This window comes from Cherax quadricarinatus, chromosome 19 (genome assembly GCF_038502225.1).
Source record: "Cherax quadricarinatus isolate ZL_2023a chromosome 19, ASM3850222v1, whole genome shotgun sequence".
Lineage (NCBI taxonomy): Eukaryota > Metazoa > Arthropoda > Malacostraca > Decapoda > Parastacidae > Cherax > Cherax quadricarinatus.
The window spans coordinates 42,282,243-42,306,068 of NC_091310.1; the positions used below are offsets into that span (position 1 = coordinate 42,282,243).

Genomic DNA, 23,826 nt, shown 5'->3' on the forward strand with positions numbered 1-23,826 from the left:
GGAATGCAGGCGGGAGAGATACATGATTATATACACCTGGAAAATCCTAGAGGGACTAGTACCGAACTTGCACACGAAAATCACTCACTACGAAAGCAAAAGACTTGCCAGACGAGGCAACATCCCCCCAATGAAAAGCAGGGGTGTCACTAGCACGTTAAGAGACCATACAATAAGTGTCAGGGGCCCGAGACTGTTCAACTGCCTCTCAGCATACATAAGGGGGATTACCAACAGACCCCTGGCAGTCTTCAAGCTGGCACTGGACAAGCACCTAAAGTCGGTTCCTGACCAGCCGGGCTGTGGCTCGTACGTTGGTTTGCGTGCAGCCAACAGTAACAGCCTGGTTGATCAGGCTCTGATCCACCAGGAGGCCTGGTCACAGACCGGGCCGCGGGGGCGTTGACCCCCGGAACTCTCTCCAGGTAAACTGGTGTTGGAGTGTGGATCCTATTCCACTTGTGTTAAGGTTGGATCCTAGTCCACTGGTGTTGGATGAACTCGAGTCCACTGGTGTTGTAGGATGGACTCTGGTCCACTGGTGTTGGAGGGTGGACCTTAGTCCACTGATGTTGAAAGGTGGACCCTAGTCCTCAGGTTTTGGAGGGAGGATCCTAGTCCACTGCTGTTTGAGGATGGACCTTAGTCCACTGGTGTTTGAGGATGGACCTTAGTCCACTGGTGTTGGAGGGTGGATCCTAGTCCACTTTCTTTGGATGGTGGACCCTAGTCCACTTGCATTTGAGGATGGACCTTAGTCCACTGGTGTTGGAGGGTGGATCCTAGTCCACTTTTTTGGAGGGTGGACCCTAGTCCACTGGTGTTGGAGGATGGACTCTAGTCCACTGGTTTTGGAGGGTGGATCCTAGTCCACTGGTGTTGGAGGATGGACCCTTGTCCCCTTATGTTGGAGGGTGGACCCTAGTCCACAGGTTTTGGAGGGTGGATCCTAGTCCACTTTTTTTGGAGGCTGGACCCTAGTCCGCTGGTGTTGGAGGACGGACCTTAGTCCTCTGGTGTTGGAGTGTGGATCATAGTCCACTGGTATTGCAGGGTGGATCCTAGTCCACTTTTTTTGATGCGTGGATCCTAGTCCCCTTATGTTGGAGGGTGGGCCCTAGTCCAGAGCTGTCCGAACGTGGACCCAAGTCCACAGCTTTCCGAGCGTGGACCCAAGTCCACAGCTGTCCGATCGTGGACCCAAGTCCACAGGTGTCCGAGCGTGGACCCAAGTCTACGGCTGTCCGAGCGTGGACCTAAGTCCACAGGTATCCTAGCGAGGGCCCAAGTCCACAGCTATCTCAGCGAGGGCCCAAGTCCACAGCTATCCTAGCGAGGGCGCAAGCCCATAGCTGTTCGGTCGTTGGCCCAAGTCCACAGCTGTCCGAGCGTGGACCCAAATCGATGGCTGTCCGAGAGTGGACACAAGTCCCCAGTTTTCCGAGCGTGGACCCAAGTCCACAGCTGTCCGAGGGTGGACCCAAGTCCACAGCTTTCCGAGCGTGGATCCAAATCCACGGCTGTCCGAGAGTGGACCCAAGTTCACAGCTGTCCTAGCGTGGACCCAAGTCCACAGCTCTCCGAGCGTGGACCCAAATCCACGGCTGTCCGAGCGTGAACCCAAGTCCATAGCTATCCTAGCGAGGGCCCAAGTCCACAGCTATCCTAGCGAGGGCGCAAGTCCAAAGCTATCCTAGCGAGGGCGCAAGTCCACAGCTATCCTAGCGAGGGCGCAAGTCCAAAGCTGTCCTAGCGAGGGCGCAAGTCCGCAGCTATCCTAGCGAAGGCGCAAGTCCATAGCTGTTCGGTCGTGGACCCAAATCCACAACTGTCCGAGCGTGGACCCAAGTCCACAGCTTTCCAAGCGTGTACCCAAATCCACAGCTGCCCGAGCGTGAACCCAAGTCCACACCTGTGCGAGCGTGGACCCAAGTCCACAGCTGTCCGAGCGTGGACAACAGTCCACTGGTGTTCAATTCAATTCAATTCAATTCAAAGTTTATTCTCTATAAGGATTACAATGTTGAATTTACAGAATTTGGTTGTTGTGTGGTTTACATGTAGTTAAATAATGATTACAGAGTGTACCACTAGAACACCTAGCATGGCTAGGCATTTCGGCAGACTTAGTATAATTCTTTATTTTAAAATATTACAAATTACAGTGGACCCCCGCATAACGATGGCATCGCATAGCGATTTTTCCGCATAACGATTACTTTTATCGCAAAATTTTTGCCGCGCATACCGATTAAAAACCCGCATACCGATTTTCGTCCGAGACGCGTCCAATGTGCCCTCAGCCAGCCTCACATGTGCCGCTCCGTCCCATTGTTTACCAGCCAGCCTCCGCGGTAACATCCAAGCATACACTCGGAATATTTCGTATTATTACAGTATTTTCGGTGCTGTTTCTGGAAAATAAGTGACCATGGGCCCCAAGAAAGCTTCTAGTGCCAACCCTGTGGTAAAAAGGGTGAGAATTAGTATGGAAATTAAGAAAGATTTTGAAGGGTTTGGGGCTAACCCTGAGAAGCCTATGCCAGTTGTGGAATCCACTGTGCCTACTTCAGAGATTAAGGAAATGTGTGCACAGTGGGTTGAACTGCAAACCTTTATAGATGAAAATCACCCTGACACAGCTGTTGCAAGCCGTGCTGGTGACTATTTCAATGACAATGTTGTGGCCCATTTTAGACAAATCGTAAAGGAACAGGAGGTACAGAGCTCTATGGACAGATTTGTTGTGCGACAGAGGTCCAGTGACTCTCAAGCTGGTCCTAGTGGCATTAAAAGAAGAAGGGAAGTAACCCCGGAAAAGGACTTGCTACCTCAAGTCGTAATGGAAGGGGATTCCCCTTCTAAACAGTAAGAAGATAATGCTCTCCCCTCCTCCCATCCCATCAATCATCACCAGATCTTCAATAAAAGTAAGTGTCATTTAATTGTGCATGCCTTTTTCAGTTTGTGTGTATTAAAATTAACATTTCATGTAGTAAAAAAAATTTTTTTTCATACTTTTGGCCGTCTTGCACGGATTAATTTTATTTCCATTATTTCTTATGGGGAAAATTCATTCGCATAACGATTATTTCGCACAACGATGAGCCCTCTTGCACGGATTAAAATCGTTAACCGGGGGTCCACTGTATAAGGTAAGTTGGTATTATGGCTAAGTGACTAAATACTAGTTTGTGAGTTTAGCAATGTGAATGCTTTTGTTTTGGCACAGTACATAGTTTCAGTATTGGAGTATCATAGGATTCATTATTTTAAGATTGAGATTAATATTTCTGTTTATGGTCAAAAGAGTGAGTGAGTGTAAGTGTGAACCACCAGTTGGTGTTGGAGGATGGACCCAATCCACAGGTGTTCGAGAATGGATCCTAGTCCACAGGTGTTGGAGGATGGACCTTAGTCCACGGTTGTTGGAGGGTGGTAACTAGGTGTTGGAGGATGAACCCTAGTCCACTGGTGTTGTAGGATGGACGCTAGTCCATTGGTCTTGGATGGTGAATCTTAGTGCTCTGGTGTTGGAGGATGGACCCTAGTTCACTCGTGTTGGAGGGTGGAAATTAGTCCACTGGTGTTGGAGGGTGGAAATTAGTCCACTGGTGTTGGAGGGTGGAAATTAGTCCACTGGTGTTGGAGGGTGGACCCTAGTCCACTGGTGTTGGAGGGTGGAAATTAGTCCACTGGTGTTGGAGGGTGGAAACTAGTCCACTGGTGTTGGAGGGTGGACCCTAGTCCACTGGTGTTGGAGGGTGGAAATTAGTCCACTGGTGTTGGAGGGTGGAAACTAGTCCACTGGTGTTGGAGGGTGGAAACTAGTCCACTGGTGTTGGAGGGTGGAAACTAGTCCACTGGTGTTGGAGGGTGGACCCTAGTCCACTGGTGTTGGAGGGTGGACCCTAGTCCACTGATGTTGGAGGGTGGAAACTAGTCCACTGGTGTTGGAGGGTGGACCCTAGTCCACTGGTGTTGGAGGGTGGAAATTAGTCCACTGGTGTTGGAGGGTGAACCTTAGTCCACTGATGTTGAAGGGTGGACCCTAGTCCACAGGTTTTGGAGGGAGGATCCTAGTCCACTGCTGTTGGAGGGTGGACCTTAGTCCACTGGTGTTTGAGGATGGACCTTAGTCCACTGGTGTTTGAGGATGGACCTTAGTCCACTGGTGTTGGAGGACGGACTTTGGTCCACTGGTGTTGGAGGTTGGACCTTAGTCCACTGATGTTGAAGGGTGGACCCTAGTCTACAGGTTTTGGAGGGAGGATCCTAGTCCACTGCTGTTGGAGGGTGGACCTTAGTCCACTGGTGTTTGAGGATGGACCTTAGTCCACTGGTGTTTGAGGATGGACCTTAGTCCACTGGTGTTGGAGGGTGGATCTTAGTCCACTTTCTTTGGAGGGTGAACCCTAGTCCACTGGTTTTTGAGGATGGACCTTCGTCCACTGGTGTTGGAGGGTGGATCCTAGTCCACTTTTTTGGAGGGTGGACCCTAGTCCACAGGTTTTGGAGGGTGGATCCTAGTCCACTTTTTATGGAGGGTGGACCCTAGTCCACTGGTGTTGGAGGATGGACCTTAGTCCACTGGTGTTGGAGGGTGAATCATAGTCCACTGGTGTTGCAGGGTGGATCCTAGTCCACTTTTTTTGGAGGGTGGATCCTAGTCCCCTTATTTTGGAGGGTGGACCCTAGTCCACAGGTTTTGGAGGGTGCATCCTAGTCCACTGGTTTTGGAGGGTGGACCTTAGTCGACTGGTGTTGGAGGGTGGACCCTAGTCCACTGGTGTTGGAGAGTGCATCCTAGTCCACTGGTGTTGGAGGGTGGACCCTAGTCCACTTGTTTTGGTGGATGGACCCTAGTCTACTGGTGTTGGAGGGTGGACCCCAGTCCACTGGTGTTGGAGGATGGACCCTAGTCCACTGGTTTTGGGGGGTTTATCCTAGTTCCCTTGTGGAGAATGGACCCTAGTCCACTGGTTTTGTTGGATGGATCCTAGTCCACTGATGTAGGGTGGACCCTAGTCCACTGGTGTTGGAGGGTGGAACCTAGTCCACTGGTGTTGGAGTATGGACCCTAGTCCTTTTTTGGAGGGTGGACCCTAGCCCACTGGTGTTGGAGGGTGGAACCTAGTCCAGTGTTGTCGGAGGATGGACCCTAGTCCCCTTGTGGAGGGTGGATCCTAGTCCAGTGGTGTTGGAGGATGGAACCTAGTCCACTGGTTTTGGAGGGTGGATCCTAGTCCACTTGTGGAGGGTGGATCCTATTCCACTGGTGTTGGAGGATGGATCCTAGTCCACTGGTGTTGGAGGATGGAACCTAGTCCACTGGTGTTGGAGGGTGGACCCTAGTCCCCTTATGTCGGAGGGTGGACCCTAGTCCACAGATTTTGGAGGGTGGATCCTAGTCCACTGCTGTTGGAGGGTGGATCCTAGTCCACTGGTGTTGGAGGGTGGATCCTAGTCAACTGGTGTTGTAGTGTAAGCACTAACAGGAATCAGTGGTACTGAATACTGCCCAGTGTTCTGTTATGTACCTAAGAATGGGCCTAGTGTTAGCCATAAACCTTGAGTCCACTGTGTTGGAGTGTGACCACTTTTATCTCCCTTGAGTTTTTATAGTGAACACCACTCAGCTCACTTGAGCTTTCTCAGAGTGAACACCGCTCAGCTCACTTGAGCTTTCTCAGAGTGAACACTGCTCAGCTCACTTGAGCTTTCTCAGAGTGAACACAGCTCAGCTCACTTGAGCTTTCTCAGAGTGAACACTGCTCAGCTCACTTGAGCTTTCTCAGAGTGAACACCACTCAGCTCACTTGAGCTTTCTCAGAGTGAACACTGCTGAGCTCCCTTGAGCTTTCTCAGAGTGAACACCGCTCAGCTCCCTTGAGCTTTTTCAAAGTGAACACCGCTCGGCTCCCTCGAGCTTTTTCAGAGTGAACACCGCTCAACTTCCTTGAGCTTTTTAAAGAGTGAATACCACTCCTATCATTCAGTCTAGAGACTAAATACCATGGACTTTGTCCATACTCTATATATATGGGACTTTGCGATATTACTGAACTGTTCAGTAATATTGCACTGTGTCCCTTATATATATTTCCATTTATATATGGTACTGTCTTGAATGCTACTGGACTGTGTCCAGTAATGTTGCGTTGAGGCCCATATGTACTTCAATTTATATGGGATTGCAATATTACTGGACTTCGTCCAGTAATATTGCATTGTGTCCCATATCAGTTTATATGGAACTGTCTGTAATGTTACTGGACTGTGTGCAGTAATGTTGCTTTGTGTCCCATATATCACTGCAATCCTTCCCAGCATTTATGCTTCGTAGTTTTTAGTTGTATCGACGTTTCCTAAACATCATAATTGGTAATGTCCACATTGTGATGTTAACGCAACATTGTTAGAGCGTAAGTTATGTGGTGTTTGCTGGGGTTCCCAACCTTATCCTTCCCCCACCCAACTCTCTCTCGCGCCGCTCCCTACGGCAGCTAGCCTGCCGCATATCACCTTCAGCCTCTTGTCCTGGCAGTTGGTGAGCGATTTCTGGTGGTAGCCTAGCTGCCACTGGTTATCAGCCAAAGTAACCTTCGGTGCATGGTTTAGGGTTCCATGTAACAAAGGTTCTCTATGAGAACCTTTGGACGAGTAACCCTGGTCCGGCTTGAAGATCGCAGACCTCATCGTGGTAAGCCGGTGTAACTTGGAGCTGCATTTATCTTTTAAAATATGGTGAATTAGAAACATGTACAACATCTGGGTATCTTTATTTGTAGATGTTTTGCCAGCCAGTGGCTTTGTCAGTACAATACAAGACCATAATGTGAAGAATGTAGAAATATATGCAAAAGATGAGATAATCAGTCCCTCAGCCTTGGAGTTGAAGATCACTGTAGTCTTCAAGACTACGGTGCTGTTCACTACAAGGCTGAGGGACTGATTATCTCTTTGTAAATGTTTTTGCACTCTTCCTTGTACTGATAAAGCCACTGGTTGGCAAAATGTCTATTAATATGGCCAGATGTTGCACATGTCTTAATTCATCTTGAAGATATTGTATACCATTCATATACATCTGTTAAAAGCAGTAACCGTATCTTGAATATATACTTTTTATTTGTTGCCTGATAAATGCCACTTCAAGGCTAACATGCGATCATTTCTTTCTGAAAAAAAAACCCACTGAAATAAAACCTCAGAACCTTAGTGATCGTTTTATTAACCTGGATAAACTGATGGGTTTAAATAAAACTGTATATATAGCTTTCACTTGGCTGGTCAGCACCAGCGAGTTCTTGCTCTCCAGGACTAGCAACAACTCTTGCATGCCGGGGGATAGTAAGAGCTCTTGATTCAAGGAATTGACGGAGCAGTATGACCCTTATGGGTTTAGCGCTTAATGCTCATTGTAAGAATTTAACCTACCCTTGCGCTGTATAGTCCCTACGGATTTAGCGCTCCCCGTGATTGTAATTCCCGGTGGACCTCATTATTCCTAAAGCGCTCTTTGACCCCTATGGGTTTAGCGTTTCAAAAAAAATAAGATACAAATTACCTTAGAGGTGCCTTGCAAACGAGGGGCTCTTGATCCACGGCATTAGAGATGCCCCCTCTAGGATCGAATCCCCTCAAGGGAGATACCTAGGTACCTTGATGCTAGTGAGGGGCTCTTGATCTAAAGAATTGAATCTGTGCAGGAGTTCCCCGAATTTATGCATCCACAAATAATTATTGGCCTACAAAATAATAATAATACGTAGGTTGGTAGACAGCAACCACCCAGGGAGGTATTACCGTCCTGCCAAGTGAGTGTAAAACGGAAACCTGTAATTGTTTTACATGATGGTAGGATTACTGGTGTCTTTTTTCTGTCTCATAAACATGCAAGATTTCAGGTATGTCTTGCTACTTCTACTTACACTTAGGTCACACGACACATACATGTACAAGCATATATATATACACACCCCTCTGAGTTTTCTTCTATTTACTTTCTAGTTCTTGTTCTTGTTTATTTCCTCTTATCTCCACGGAGAAATGGAACAGAATTCTTCCTCCGTAAGCCATGTGTGTTGTAAGAGGCGACTAAAATGCCGGGAGCAGGGGGCTAGTAACCCCTTCTCCTGTATAAATTACTAAATTTAAATAGAGAAACTTTTGTTTTTCTTCTTGGGCCACCCTGCCTTGGTGGGATACAGCTGGTTTGTTGAAAGAGAAGAATAATAATAATTTGGAGTTTTGTTATTCTTTAGTGCCTATTCTTTCCAGAAATTCACAAGTGCTTACAAACCAAGCCATAAATGAAACAACAACAATGAAGAAGTAATACTGAAGTTTAGATTATGGAGTGACAGTATGATCATCAGAATCATAAGCACTAGACAAGAGATGTGCTTTCAACTGGGATTTGAAAGCATGAACAGATTCACTGAATTCTCCACCCCACACCTTTAATCTGGTCCAAGTCACTGGCCATGTGGCACATTGCAAAAATCATCACAATTGATTCAAGAAAAGGGAGGCAATAAATCAGCTCAAATCCATTTGATGAGAAGAATCCTTCACTAATGATGAGGTCTGGTTTGTTAGGTTTGAAGGCTATCAACTACATTAGAGTCACGAAGGCTAAAGTTCATCTGTACATCACCAGTCAAGAATATTTTAACATTAAACTCTGTATACATACCACATCACTGCCATGAGAGGAAAAAGGGGGGAGGAGACTGTATACACAGTGCAGCATATATGTGATTCGTGAAATCACAACAACATGATTGCAAAGAAATCAAATAACGGGTGGGGGTGTAAACCCATGGCAAGTGAGAACTAAAACTCACAGGCCACTCTGCTAATTATTGGACCATACTGGCCGAATAAGATTCATCATACTAGATATATTTCTATACACCATAGGAATGTTAGCATGGGCACCATAGTACAATTCTCTTAAGATTCCTTGATGCTGTTGAGGGGCTCTTGATCCAAGTAACTGAACTTGTCCTCCCCTTCCTTAGATCAAACTTGATTGCATTCCATTCTCCAGGCATTGTATGGCTTCTACAGGTTTAGCTCTTCCCATACACACAAACAATTATGGACTATGGTAGGTTTTTAGAAGAGAAATTTGCTCACTCACAGTAAAGAAGCTGGAACACATATTTGCAAGGCAATCCATTATGGGTCTGGGGCTCACTATTTGAGATCCAGTGAGATAGGAAGCTACAGAGTTTATATCCTCTATTATTGTCATAAATATAGTATAAATCAGATGATTTTTATAAGTTAGTGGAGATATGGTCCCACTTCGGAAACACAATTACTCTAAGAATGCTATAATATGGTAGTTGATGTAAGAACTTCGGGTGTCAAAACTTAATGAAGTAGAATGACAGTGCCAATATCAAGGGCATAAACTTAGTTCTTGCTAAATGATTGGACCTAAAGCTAGTGCATATTTGAGAGAACAAGAGCTTTCAGGAAAAATAGAAAACTGTTAAATGCTATAGGAAAAATAAATTGAAGCAAGAAAAGATTAAGCATTTCCCAACCAAAATAATAAAAGGTTAAGAATAAATCAGAATGTATTAGATACTATATATATTATTATTATAAAAAAGAAGCGCTAAGCCACAAGGGCTATACAGCGCTAGGTACTATACATAAAAATGCAATGTCACTTCAACATGGTATGTATAAAGTACCAAAGTGGAACAGCATTTATTTTGTATAATTTGAAGGTTCAACATCAAACTTATATACACATATTACCATAATGACTGAACTAAACTATCATATTTCATTTTTCCTGACGAGATGAGCTATCTGATGAGGACTTCTGTTCTGCTATTTCCATTTTATGCATCATACTTTGGGCCCAGTCCAAACCAAACCTCTGTAAAATTACTGCCATGTCAGGCATTGAGGTTGATGAATCACTAGATATATCACTCTTAGGCTTTGCATCTTGTTCATCAGATGAGATGCTTAAAACTTTGTAAGAAACTTTATCTTGGTCATCCTTCCTACTATATGGGCTCTGATGTATAAGGGATAAGTCTTCCACTGAAGAAGTTAATGTAGTACTTGACAAAGCTAAAGGAAAGTAACTTGAGGTATCAGCTGTCAAAGGCAGTATATGTTCTTGTTCTAAACCTTCAGTACCTGGGATGCAAATACTCCTACCTTGTACTTCTAGTGGAGTACTCTCAGTGGCAGGCAAGGAAGAGATGCTCCTCATATTATTCTTAGGTGTCTCAGTCATTAGGAATGGTGGCACAAGGTTACCATCATCTGAACCTTGGTAATCTTGGGTTAATGTTTTCAGCCTACCCTTAAGTGTGGTGTATTTAAAATGCTGGAACCTAGATTGATAAGTCCTTTTTGTATGCATGTATGTGAATTTCTTCCTATCATCTTCTGTAGCTGCCTCCTCTGATGAAGAAACATCGCTCGCTGATGTGGTACCTGATGACTTGGACCATGTTCTCAAATTTTGTTTCTGGATCAATGAAATTTGACTTCCTGCATCATCCAGTGAAGATTCATTTTCTCTGGATGGTGTATGGTAGTTAGCTGAGCCACTCATGTTAAAATTACTGTCAGACAAGTTTGAACTGTCTTCATAAATTGTACTGAGATCAGTTTTCTGTGTGCTCCTGTAATAATAAAGAAAAGTAAAAATATTTCACTGATTTTAATTTTAATCTAAAACATAAAAATACAGAGTATAATATAATGAAATACAATAAGTTGAATTTTACACTGAGTCGAGCCTCTTTTATTCTACATTCTAAACCTATAAAACCTGACAATAGTAAATGACCTGCCTTAGTCATTTACTATTATCTAGGAATATATACAAAACATTTATAGGTTCCAGCAGTTTTGGATACATGGGAGTATATAATAATAATAATAATAATAATAATAATAATAATAATAATAAGAAGAAGAAGAAGAAGAAGAAGACAAAGACGAAGAAGAAGAGGAGGGTGCAGTGATGAGATAAGGGGTGACATTTGATGAGTGTCAGCATCTCTGCCTCTGCTTATCTGTCTGTCTGTCTTGTCTCTGTCTGCTTGTCTCTCTTTCCATCTCTCTGCTTGTCTCTCTCTCTCTCTCTGTCTCAGAGAGAGCCACTGTGAACCAACAGATATTCTTATGCATTATATCTACAAGCATAGTATAGCACTTCGGAGTTTTTGGATTATCCTAGGTAATTTACACTATGTATAATTGTATTTATGTGTACCTGTGAGACAGAGATAGAAAGAGGTAGACAAAGATAGACAGAGATAGACATAGATACAAACAGACAGACAGATGGAGATAGAGCCAGCCAGCCAGCCTGCCGAACACTTATTACACGTTCCAGAATTGTTTCTCTTTACTTAGGGCATAGGTTATAAGACATTCTGAAAGGATGTTGCACAAATGTTGCACACGGGTTATTATCGAGGTTTCTGATATTTTCTCCTCCACTTATGGCCACTTCCACCTCAAAACCACTAAACTTGGGGTCAACATCACTTTCCTCTTAAAAGGGGAGTGTTAATATGACATGAAATCATTGAATCCTTGGTGTTTGGAGTGTTGCTCAATTTAACTGGCACTCCCACAAGGTACAAAGTGATCCCAGATTTTTTTAATATGGTGCACACAGAGTGTTAAGACCCATACTATGGTGACCAGGCATCTCAGGCCAATCATGCCAAATTTGGAGGCAGGAAAAATAAAATGCATATATACGTTTGGGGCACTAGCGTAAAGAATGTATATAATACGTTTGGATCGTTTAGGGGTTTAAAGTTCCTCAAAACATTCCCTCCATTTTCCCAATACCTCCAGCTCCCCATCTATTAACTCCCCTATTCTTTTTTTAACTGACAAATCCATGGAAAAGTGGAATAAGAATCTTTCCTCCATAAGCCATGCGTGTTGAACTAAAATGCTGGGAGCAATGAGCTAGTAACCCCTTCTCCTGTATAGCCTACTAAAAAGAAAAAGAAAACAGATATATAGGTACAAAAATATACATTAACAGTACAATACTACTATTATTGTTATATGCATTGTAAAACACTAAACCCTCAGGGGTCAACCTGTAGGAGGGCTGATCCACTTCTCTGTATTAAGTCTTTCACTGGCTTAAAAGCAAAATATCTGATGACACCACACAGGCTGATTTACAACGAGAAACAGGTTTTCCCCTTACAAAAGAAAATTTAGGATGATTTTTGTTTATATCATATTATTTTGCCAAATATTTAAAAGGTTACTTAGTATTATGTGAACAATTCAAGACTATGAATCTTATAAACTTAAAAATAAATTTTCCATCAAAAATTTAATCTACAAAATTTTTAAAATAAAGTGCAACATTGCTAACTTACCTAAATGAGAGTTTTTGATCTTGCTTATTAATACTGTTAGTGGTTGGTGATGTGCCCATTACTTCTGGCCCAATAGAAAGAAATGAACTTGAGGTATCAGTTATGAGTTCTTTTCTAAGATGATCAAGTTTTTGCAGCTCTTTTTTAATACTGTTACCACTTCTGGAGGACAATAATGAACCTGATTCTTCATATTGTGAGTCTAATGGAAGTACTATGTGTGGAGAGGTCTTTCTGCTTAGCTGCAAGTATCCTGGAAAGCCATTAACTCTTCCTGATTCATCTTTAGAATGTGTAACAGAAAGCGTATGCATGAGTCTGTCTACCTGTTGTGGCTTACTGATGAGAGAATTTTCTTCTTCATCACTGCAGGAGTATTTATTTTCAGATGAGAGGCTACTTAATTTCACGGGAACATCATCAATATCTTTATAACTAGAATTATTATTTGATTCTGCTAATTCCCTGACAGATGAAGATGGATTTGGAGATGAAACTGTAAATACTGACTCATCTTTCTCCTGGAGAGAATCAACAAGTGTATTCAGGGAACTGAGAGTAAATCCAGAGCCTTCAACTGTTAATGCTGACATATTCTCTAACTCAGGCCCCTTCAAATGCATCAACTTTCTTAAGTAGCAATGAATAATCTCCTTTCTTTGCATTTCAAATTTATCTTTCCTTCTCAGTGGCCTTTTCCCACTACCCTCTTCCTTGAGTTTTTCAAAATAAGCATTTTGACCTGAGTGTTGATTTGCTGTGTCTGATAATAAATCTAATTTATGCTGAATACTTTCTCTCTGTTGCTGAATCCTCCTTAAATCATCATCTAGTGAGGAACCTGATACTTTAGTTTTTGGAAGTGATGATGGGGGACTGATGTAGTCTGTGGTGCTGATTCCAGAATTTGAATAATCAATTAGATGTTTATCTGGCAATAAATGGGCACTGATGAATGACAGAGACTTTGAAGACTCCTCCTCTGAGGGAGTAAAGGTTTCTAGTGAGCTTCTATGACCATCACTTTTTATCTTCATTATAATGTCATCCAAACTTGATTCTTCAGAAGAGGTTGGTTGAGATGCATTCTTCTTGGGTATAGTGGTACTTCTAACATCATCATAACCTGGTAATAGATTAACAGGTACAGTTTCTGCCATATGTATATCTTGATCATCTCTGCTGAAAGGGGTGGAATTTATATATTGCCTCTGACGCTGGGTTTCTGATGGAAGAGTTGATGGTGGTTTCAAGTACTCTGTGCTGCTGGTTTCAAAACCCGACTGCTCTGCTGGGAATTTATCTCTTGTAAATGGGTGTATTATGGGAGACAAAGGTATTACATGTTCATCGTCTGATGTTTGTGTTTCCACACTACCTTCATCAACTCTTTCATCAACTGTTATCTCCTTATCACCTGAATTCGAATCTTGAATTGAGTGTTTGGCTGAGGCTTCTTTACTAATAAATCTGCGATCATGATAGTCTGTCACTAGATGAACAGGAACAGTTTCTGCCATGTGTATATCTCTGTCTTTTGCAGTATGTGGCCTTAATTTTCTGTACCTGTACTTTTCTTCACTATTGTCTCCACTATGAACAACATCCTCATGTTGTGAAATAATTTCTGCTTGAGGATGGTCAGCATCTGATTCTACACCTCTTCTAACAAGTTCAGTTTTATGTTCATCGAAGGGTTTGTCATCTTTACCAAAAACTTCTTCTGATCCCTCTTCCTCTTCAGGTATGACACCATATATACTTTTAAGAATATCACGTCTTTGCTGCCTGATCCGATCCAATAGTGATTTCATATCTTGAACCTCTGTACCAGAGTCTTCTTGCCCACTAGTTACCCTCGAAGTGTCTGAAACTTCTGAAAATAAAATAAATAAGATAGAATACAGAATATGAAAAACAATATTTACTAACACAATATTTTTGTAATAACTATATTCTACTATAACTTCTCCTCTTCTCACACCATCAGAAACAATCAGATTTAAATCTACAATTCTGTCATTAATTCCGTTTGTCAAACTCTCAAAGTACCGTACCTTCTCCATCTATAGTACAGTACATTTGTATTACACAATTAATACAGCCAAATATTGTTTATAATATTTACATTTAATTTGGAATTTGTTTCCTTACAGAGATGTCTATCACTGTCATGGTAGAAAAATGACATCATGACAAAACTTTCATATCTCTATCCACCACAAATGCTTTCACTGCTCACTTGCTTCCCCTATTAATTTGTTAGAAATTTACTTTTATTGTGGATATCCACCACAAATGCTTTCACTGCTCACTTGCTTCCCCTATTAATTTGTTAGAAATTTACTTTTATTGTGGATACAGGTGTCTAGTGGTGCAGACAGGCAGCTAGCTATAAATTTACAATTTTCAGCAAAAAACATGCTATTTGATGGCCCAGCAATAAGCACATTCTTTCAATTCATTGTAACTGTAACCAGACATACACATGTAAATAGTTCACCATTACTGTAATTTATTTAGCTATCAAAACTTTGGGACCCAGTCCCTGAACCCATTATGTGCCTCTGTAATCTTTTGACCACCATCCGCAGGATAGATATGGGATGAACAATAAATATATTAAACTAAACTAACTTTCAAAATTTCCCCACTGTACTTCCCACATCAAATCTCCATTTCTTTCTGGCCATTCTTGAGTTTCAGCAGCTATAAGATATATCCTATGAAACTCAAAATAAACCCATATCTGAAAAAATCAATACTATTGACAGTGACTTGTCCACTGTTAGGGAATAAATTTATGCAGTGGGTTTGGCTTAGATCAGGATATTTAGCTAAAAAAAAAATGAGGTCGCCTTGTACAACATTTCAACATACATGTACATGCTTCAATTTACATTAACTTTTACTTTTACTCTATGTTCTTTTCAGAGCCTATCTGAGCTTTATTATTTAAAGCACCCATCATAATTAAATAATCCAATGGTGTCTCAGCAGCATAACTGTCTGCTTTATTCTAGACAATATACATGTAATTAATTCTCACTCCTATCATCACACTGTGCCTGTGTAATCATAATAATCACATGCTGTAATAACAGTCACCTTTGCCTCTGGAAACTTAATTTCACACAGACACTTTAATTTATGTTATAAAAAGTCACTTATCACACAACATAATTATCTCTCATTGCTGCCCCATACTCTTCACTCTATTCCATTTCTTATGCTTCTACTTCATATCACACACTACAAAAAATAGGAAAAGAATTTAAATTATTATGATGCATTTATAATTAAATAGTACATTATACATGTTTTAAGGAAAACTTAGGACAACGATATGGAATGATGGGGGAAGTAAACAAAATACTATACTGTATTGTACTCATAAATGCAGTATTTAACAAGAGGCAATGTGAACTCATTTAAAACAATTTGATCTCATATTATGCAGTAATAAAATAAAAAGTTAATGAGTATTACCTAGCAAACCAGAAGAATCTGAGGAAAGCTGAATGTGATCCTGGTAAATAACTTCTGTTGGGGATGTATCATCACGTAAGATTTTCTCTACAGCTTTCTCCATCTGTTTCTGCAGAGAAGCTTGATGCTTCAGCCTGGATTCTTTAGTTTTATAAGCCTGCAAGGAAAATGTTGATTTAATTCTGTATATGTACATTTGTATTTCTTACCTACAGGAAAATTTTGTGCACAGTCACTTCTACAACAGATGGAGAGCATAGGAACAGTTTTTCAACAGAGGAGTAGATCACAAGATAGAGTTGCTCTCATATATAGCTATTGTATTGTAATAAAGTTTTTACAATAGTCAATAAACAACTGCACTGACTGCTGAAAGCTGTAAGAAAATTAACATAAGGCAAGGATCAATAAATTGAGCAGTTTCTAATTGCTCAATTTATTGATCCTCATTTAAACAGTCTGGATGCCAAAATGCTCATCTCAGCAAGGGGTAGTCAAACACTTAGCCAATCACTTGTAGCCACTTGCATGGATAAGTACATGTATATATAATCACAATAAAAAAATCAATCTTTTGTTTTTCTTTTTGAGCCACCTTGCCTTGGTGGGATACAGCCAGTTTGTTGAGAAAAAAAATCCATACCAACTCAGAGAGAAAAATGTTGATGGCAGGATTGCTGGTGTCCTTCTTTCTGTTTCATAAACATGCAAGATTTCAGGTACGTCTTGCTACTTCTACTTACACTTAGGTCACACGACACATACATGTACAAGCATATATATACACACCCCTCTGGGTTTTCTTCTATTTTCTTTCTAGTTCTTGTTCTTGTTTCTTTCCTCTTATCTCCATGGGGAAGTGGAACAGAATTCTTCCTCTGTAAGCCATGCGTGTTTTAAGAGGCGACTAAAATGCCGGGAGCAAGGGGCTAGTAATCCCTTCTCCTGTATAAATTACTAAATTTAAAAAGAGAAACTTTCGTTTTTCTTTTTGAGCCACCCTGCCTCGGTGGGGTATGGTTGGTTTGTTGAAAGAAGAAGAAATGCAAATTTAACCTTACTTTACTTTGCTGAAAACAGTCGAGTGCCTACTAGGATAGTGCTGAGAAGGGAGGAGGAGGAAATGTTATTATTTGGAAGGAGAGTCCCCTTCTGTTTTCTGTCTCTTTTCCATATTTGGACCTGGTTGAAGCTCACCAGGTTTGACTTTTACTAAAAATCTGTCCAAAGAACTTTGCTTTTGCCTTCTCCTCAGGATGTTATGGAAATGTGACATTGTCTGATTATTCCAGACTATGCTATTAAGGCTTGTTTGGGCTTTGTTGGGGTGGTACTTCTCTGCAAAGTTTTTGACGTCCATCTATTTGGCAAAGATTTCCTTGACTAATGAAGTAGGGGCTTCCTCTATCTCTTCCGAGCCTGAAGAGAGTGCATCCATCTTAGTCTTGTGCTCCTCCTCCTCAAGTTCCTGCATCTCCTGAGTGGTCAGCTCTTCCCTGTGCCCCTCCACTATCTCCTTCACATCACCATCACTCACATCCAGACCTATGGACCTGCCCAGTACTAGTGTCAGTACTAGCATACTGATGCTAGTGGGCTTTGTCTCAAGAGAGAGGTAAACAAGGGTAGCACGTAGTGTCATGACTCATTTTTACCCATACAAGTTCTAGCACACGGGTGGTATTCCAAACAAAGGTCATCTATGAAGCAAAAATTTTCGTGTCCAAACAGGGCATATACCAAGTTGGACTTATTCCAAAGTGGACGTATACCGAGGTACCACTGTATTTAAATTGAAAATGAGCCATAGGATTTCACTCAAAATATGCTCACTGAATTTCCCATGCCAAAATCTGTATTAATTCTTTTTTCTTTACATTAACAGTCAGGAGCAGTGCTAGAATTTCTATACTTGGAAGGCTGAGAAATGGCTATCTTGTTGGAAGGGGGGCTAGAAGACTTGTTTTGAAGCAGTCTTATTATTATTTTTATTATTATTGGGGAAGCTTTGGGCAGCTGAGGGAATCTGCAGAGCTGAAGCCCCCCCCGAGCCCCTCCAGGCAAAATATCTCATCACTAATGATAGGCAGGTATTGTACATGCCTCTTTTTCATCTTACCATATTTTTTGTTTGCTAACACATCAGCCATTTCCCACTGAGACAGAATGACCTGAAAATGAAGAAACACTTTCATCATCACTCACTCCATTACTGTCTTGCCAGAGGCGTGCCTACACAACAGTTCAAAAACTGCAACGTATCTCCACCCCATTCTTCAGAGTGCAGACACTGTACTTCCCACCTTCAGGACTCTAAGTCCAGTTAACTGGTTTTCCTGAATCCCTTCATAAATATTACCTTGCTCATGCTCCAACAGGACATCAAGTCATAAAAACCATTTGCCTCCACTCACTCCAATGTAACATGCTCATGTACACTTGCTGGAAGTCTAAGCTCTTCACACACAAATACTTCTTCTTCAAGGCTGATGGATTGATTACATCATCTTTATTTTGCTACTACACCTGCTCCCTCTGTATTTGACTGAAGGAGCCTACTGTGTAGGCAAAATGTTTCATCAATAAAGATACCAAACTGTTGCACATGTGTCTTAATCTTCAACTTATCAGTATGTTATACCATTTTCAACATTATCATTAAAACCAGGAAAAAAAAAATGAGAAGCCATGGTGTTTGTGTTTTGTTTTAAAAATCTTGCTTTTGTTGTTTTAAAAAATTTTTTTTGTCAACCCTGGTTAAAATAGCAATTGGATAATTGCGCAAGAGGAATTTTATGGGTGACTGCATAAAAGTGAATTCACATTAAGTGAAACTGTATAAAGTGACAGTGAAACCTGTACTGAATCCAAAAGCACAAATTAACTCCTTCCCTATCAAGACTCCCAAATTAAAATTGCTCTATGTCTACATTTTTTCTGAAATGGTAGAGAATCTTTTTCTGAAGGTAATGACACCAAAAATACAAAATTTGATGGAAAACTTATGGAATTACACAAGCGTAAAGTTAGCAGTTTGAGTGCAATTTACACATGGGCAATTTCACCCACTCTGAGTCCCATTTTAAGCCAATTCCATTATTCAGTTCAATTCTTAGCTGTTTGGCTAGTATGCCTTCTGTTCTATCAATTGAACACAAAGAGATTTCCCACTCAACTATCAGAACTACCCTATAAAGTGCACATAATTCGGTTATTTGATAAATTTTACACAAAATTAAACAAATTCAATTTTAGAAACATAGTAAAAAAGGAGGGGTGTTAATGTTGCAGTTTAAAAACTGTAGTGTAAAGCATCCTTCTGGCAAGACAGTGATGGAGTGAATGATGGTGAAAGTTTTTCTTTTTCGGGCCACCCTTCCTTGGTGGGAATCGGCCAGTGTGATAGTATAAGTAAAAAATAAACATTATAGATATTCCAGGCACTAAAACAACTTTTCTTCTATTCATTAATCACATCCCCCAGTCCTCTCCTGTATTACACCTGCCTTCCATTTAGAATTCATTATTACACACAAAACAATCAAAGATTTACCCTATTTCTCAAATAATAAAATATAACCAGGAATGATTGTTAATGGTTTACAGCATCTCAATAATTGAATTAGGCCTAGTAAAAACCCACAAAAGAGATCGAGAGGTTTAGGAGGGCCTTGCCAGTCCTAAGGAAAGTCACCAAAAATCGAATATTTTTGCAAATTTTAGTCCAATTTTGAGCTACTTCTGGTCCTGAAACCAACCAAAATTTTCTCTATTTCAAAAGTATATATTCCATTCCATCAAATGATACCAAGAAACAGCCAATAAAACAAAAAATATCATAGAAAACACCTCAAAGCTGCTATTTTAAACCAAACACAGGATCCAAGTTTTGCTTTTCCCATCATGCACCACATGAGATGGGGCAGGACTTTTTTTTTTTACCATGCACACTCATTGCATAGACCCATTCTCTCATATCCAGGCCAAAATTTACTGTTCACAGCTTATCTGAGGGAGCTAAGCTTAAAGTACAGATCTACATGAGGGACAGTGAGAGGGGTAATAAGCACAATTAACTTTAACAGGCAGACACTCTAAACAAATAATTTCCCCTACAAGGTCACTCACAACTGTTCATTTCTTACATCTGAATATTCATGCTTTAATAATACTCATATGCAGTATAATGATGGGTCACAATTTTTTTTGTCAATAAAACTGATGAATGTAGAGGCACAGAAGTTTTAAATCCCAAAATATAGTTATGGATCAACTGCTGAAAGAGAGAAAAAATTATGTTAAAAACTGGTAACAGTAATTAACTACATAAATTATTTACCAGTAAATTACTTACCGAGATATCAGTGCCTGTGAGATAGGTAGACAGTTGATGGTCATGCTGAGCTTGATCAAGCTGGCTCATAAGTTGCTGGTACATACGACACAGTCGCTCTCTGGTCAGTGCCTCTTTGCCTCTCTGTTCTCTCTTCCTGTTATCTTCCTCAGCCTCCTTACGTTTTGCATCTTCACTTGCTAACCGAGCCATTTCCTCTGCTACAGCTGCTTGTTTTGCATTGGGCTATACAAATTGATTTTGATAATTTTTCTATCTCAGTGTTCACCAATCTACCAATATGCAGTACTTCATTTGACATTTTGTATAATACAGTAAGATAAAAAAAAAAGCATATGTGAGCCTAAGCTGGAATATTCTAATGACCATGAGGATCTCCATAGATAACAAAGTTACTGGAACTTTAAAAAGGCTATCACGAAAATAGTAAGAGACAACATTCATTAGTAGGAAATAAAAAGTGTTACTACTCTTTCATTCTTGACAAACTGTTAGATTTTACTTTAATACAGTATATACAATATATAAACACTCATTTAAAAACTTCAAGATTTATTCACATTTATAAAAAAATATTTGTATTTAAGTCTCTAAAGGTTAATGTTTTTTTTTTTTTTTAACAAGTTGGCCATCTCCCACCGAGACAGGGTGACCCAAAAAAGTAAGAAAATCCCCAAAAAGAAAATACTTTCATCATCATTTAACACTCACCTCACTCACACATAATCACTGAGGTTAATGTTATGCTGTAAAAATCTGGAAGAACTGGAATGGTTGTAGAATGAATAATTCAAAGCAAGAACAAATTTCTTATTTAAAAAAAGTAATTACACTGTAATTTGCAATTATAATGTGATAACCTGCTGAGGACGAAAGCTATTACATGTGCAGTATAACTTGTATCCATTGGTACTTAACCCATTGACTGTCGCAACCCCCAATCCTGAGGTGTCTCCTGGTGTCGCAAAATTTAAAAAAAAAAAAAATTATTTTTTTCTTATGAAATGATAGAGAATCTTTTCCCGATTGTAATGACGCCAAAAAAACGAAATTTGATGGAAAACTGACGGAATTATGCTCTTGCGAAGTTAGTGACCTCGGCGCTGTTTACAAATCGGCTATTTCGCCCACTTTGAGCCCTATTTTCGGCTAATTCCATTGTTCCAGTCGCCCAAACTCATAGCTATTTCTTTAGAACTTCATTTTTTCTATCGATTGAGTACAAGAAACTGCCCATTTACTGATTTCAACTACCTAATAATGTGGTCAGAAATTTGCAATTTGGCCAATTTCACGAAAACTAAAAAATATGACAATTTCAAAATAAGGTCCAGAATGAACAATGCAGACATTCCTGGCTCTAAAATAACGTTTTCTTTGTTCATCAGTCACGTCTCCAGGCCCCTCTGATATTAGTCTTGCTTTCTATTTTGAATTTTTATTCAAACAAAAAATATTAGACTTACTATTATGCAGACTACTGCAATGCTGTAATAACTGTATAAATAACATCAACCCATTCATGACTGCATATTAGAATGGCTAGTTGGACATTTATTGGACAATGGCATCATTTGTTTACTTTTGAACATTGGCAAAAATCAAACATTTCCCCTACTTTGAGCTCCATTTCTAGGTTTTTTTTATAGTAAAATCAATCAAAAACACCTCTATTTCTGTAATATGTTTTCCATTCTATCAAATGAGACCAAGAAAACGCGAATGCAACCATAAATACTATACGAAAATAGACCACAAAGTCGGCATTTTAATTAAAAAAAACGGTCGGAGTTTTTTTTTTCTCATTATGCACTGCGTGCTCCAGGATTTTTTTTATATGGTGCACACTGACCACACAGACCCATTCTCTCACATGTGGGCCTACCAGCTTTCTCCTGCTTGATTTGAACCCGCTAGAATTTATGAGTATATATACGTCAAACACGGCACCTCGTAAAACGTATATATACGGCCGCGACAGTCAAAGGGTTAAATAGTGTAAGTAATAATTTTTTTTTTTCAACAAATTGACTATATCCCACCAAGGCAGGGTGACCTAGAATGAAAAATGAAAACTTCTTTTTAAAATTTTGTAATTTATACAGAAGGGGTTACCAGCCCCTTGCTCCTTGCATTTTTGTTGTCTCTTACAACACACATGGCTTATAGAGGAAGAGTTCTTTTCCACTTCCCCATGGAAGTAAGTAATAAATATCTTAAAATGACACAAGAAGTTACAGAAAGTCAGTCTGATGGGAAAGCCTGAGTGTTGGAGGCTGTGCAACAGCCTAAATATTATGATTACACTATTTTTAAATTTTGTTGCATACAATATCTCAATTTTTATTTTAAATATTTTGGAAAATATACAGTTCTGTGAAAGAGTTCACAGTACAGTACATACTGTACATAATGATGATTTAAACATACCTTGGCAGACATAAGTTCCTTCTCAATAATCACATTTTTTGGATGATAAGATGTGGTGGTGAAAGTTCCTGCTTCATGGTACTGCACTCTTGGTACTTCCTTTTCTTTAACAAACCTAAATCAAAACAAATTACTGCATACTCAGTGCACTGCCAAGAAAACTTACACAGCAACACAGTAAATGACCATATGACCTGTCTGAAATACTCAGTCTCGGCTGAGTGGTTGAGGGGAGAAGACGTGTGCTAGAGATCTGGACCTACTAATTTGCAGGCCTACCCATTTCTCCTGACTGATAAGTCATCATTAAAACTCATACTGTTGGAAGACAGCTTCAGTGTTGTGAGAACTCTTATGTGTGAGTTGTGACTAGGGATATACCTAGTGAAACACTGGAAATAGTTTTCCTTTTTGAAAAGGCCCTCACAGGCCTCTGCCTTTCACTTGACCTCAGCCTTTCGCCTCTATCAACATACAGTGTAGAGGTGAATTTTGTTAGTCCACTGCTACTCGTGCCTCTGAAAATGCGCACAGCTCATCCCTTTACCAGCCTAAGGAATAACGAAGAGTGTGCAGTCCTACGTGAGTTGGTAACCCAAGTGTGCACACACGCTGAAAATTCATCTTTCATTCCAAGACATGTGTGCTAGAAGTTCTGCAAGTTTGGAGTGAGTAATTATTTGTACGAGTATTGCAGTGTTTGGTAACTCTTGAGAAGTCTGCCTCAGTCAGTGACCTTGAGCGAGGCACTACATCACCTGCCTGAGACTTTCGCCCATATTGACTATGTGAAGAGAGGCGAATGTGTGTGCTCAGTTACCCCTGCTGTTCTCCTGTATCCCCAACTCTCCGCCTTTAAACTCAGCCGTTCGCCTCTATCAAGGTGCAGTGTAGAGGTGTATTTTGCTGCTCCGCTGGTACTCGAATATCCGAGTTCCGCACAGCTAGTCACCTCTGCCTACCTGAGAAATACGGACGAAACTCCCATCCTGTGTGAGTTGGTGATCCAGACCTGACTGTGCCGCTTGTACAAAATGTGTTATATCTCTAACTGAGGAAGATGACCTTTTATTCTTCTATGCACTGAGTGTTTCTGGGAGGAATGCTGCATAGTTGGAACAAAACAAGAGTGGTTAAGAACAATTT

At 40.6% G+C, this 23,826-nt stretch overlaps 1 protein-coding gene across 2 annotated transcripts in view; it reads right to left on the reverse strand.

Moving 5' to 3' along the window:
• Positions 1-9,591: 9,591 nt before the first annotated feature.
• LOC128688133 (centrosomal protein of 295 kDa-like) overlaps positions 9,592-23,826 on the reverse strand; it is a 39,192-nt gene continuing 24,957 nt past the window's right edge. For both annotated transcript variants that reach the window (XM_070086742.1, XM_070086743.1), the window contains exons 4-8: positions 22,681-22,795; positions 20,251-20,475; positions 15,897-16,053; positions 12,408-14,283; positions 9,592-10,670 (exon numbers count right to left, since the gene is read on the reverse strand). In XM_070086742.1, the coding sequence (XP_069942843.1) occupies positions 9,812-10,670; positions 12,408-14,283; positions 15,897-16,053; positions 20,251-20,475; positions 22,681-22,795 (3,232 nt within the window). In that variant the 3' untranslated portion in view covers positions 9,592-9,811. The remainder of the gene's footprint in view (positions 10,671-12,407; positions 14,284-15,896; positions 16,054-20,250; positions 20,476-22,680; positions 22,796-23,826) is intronic.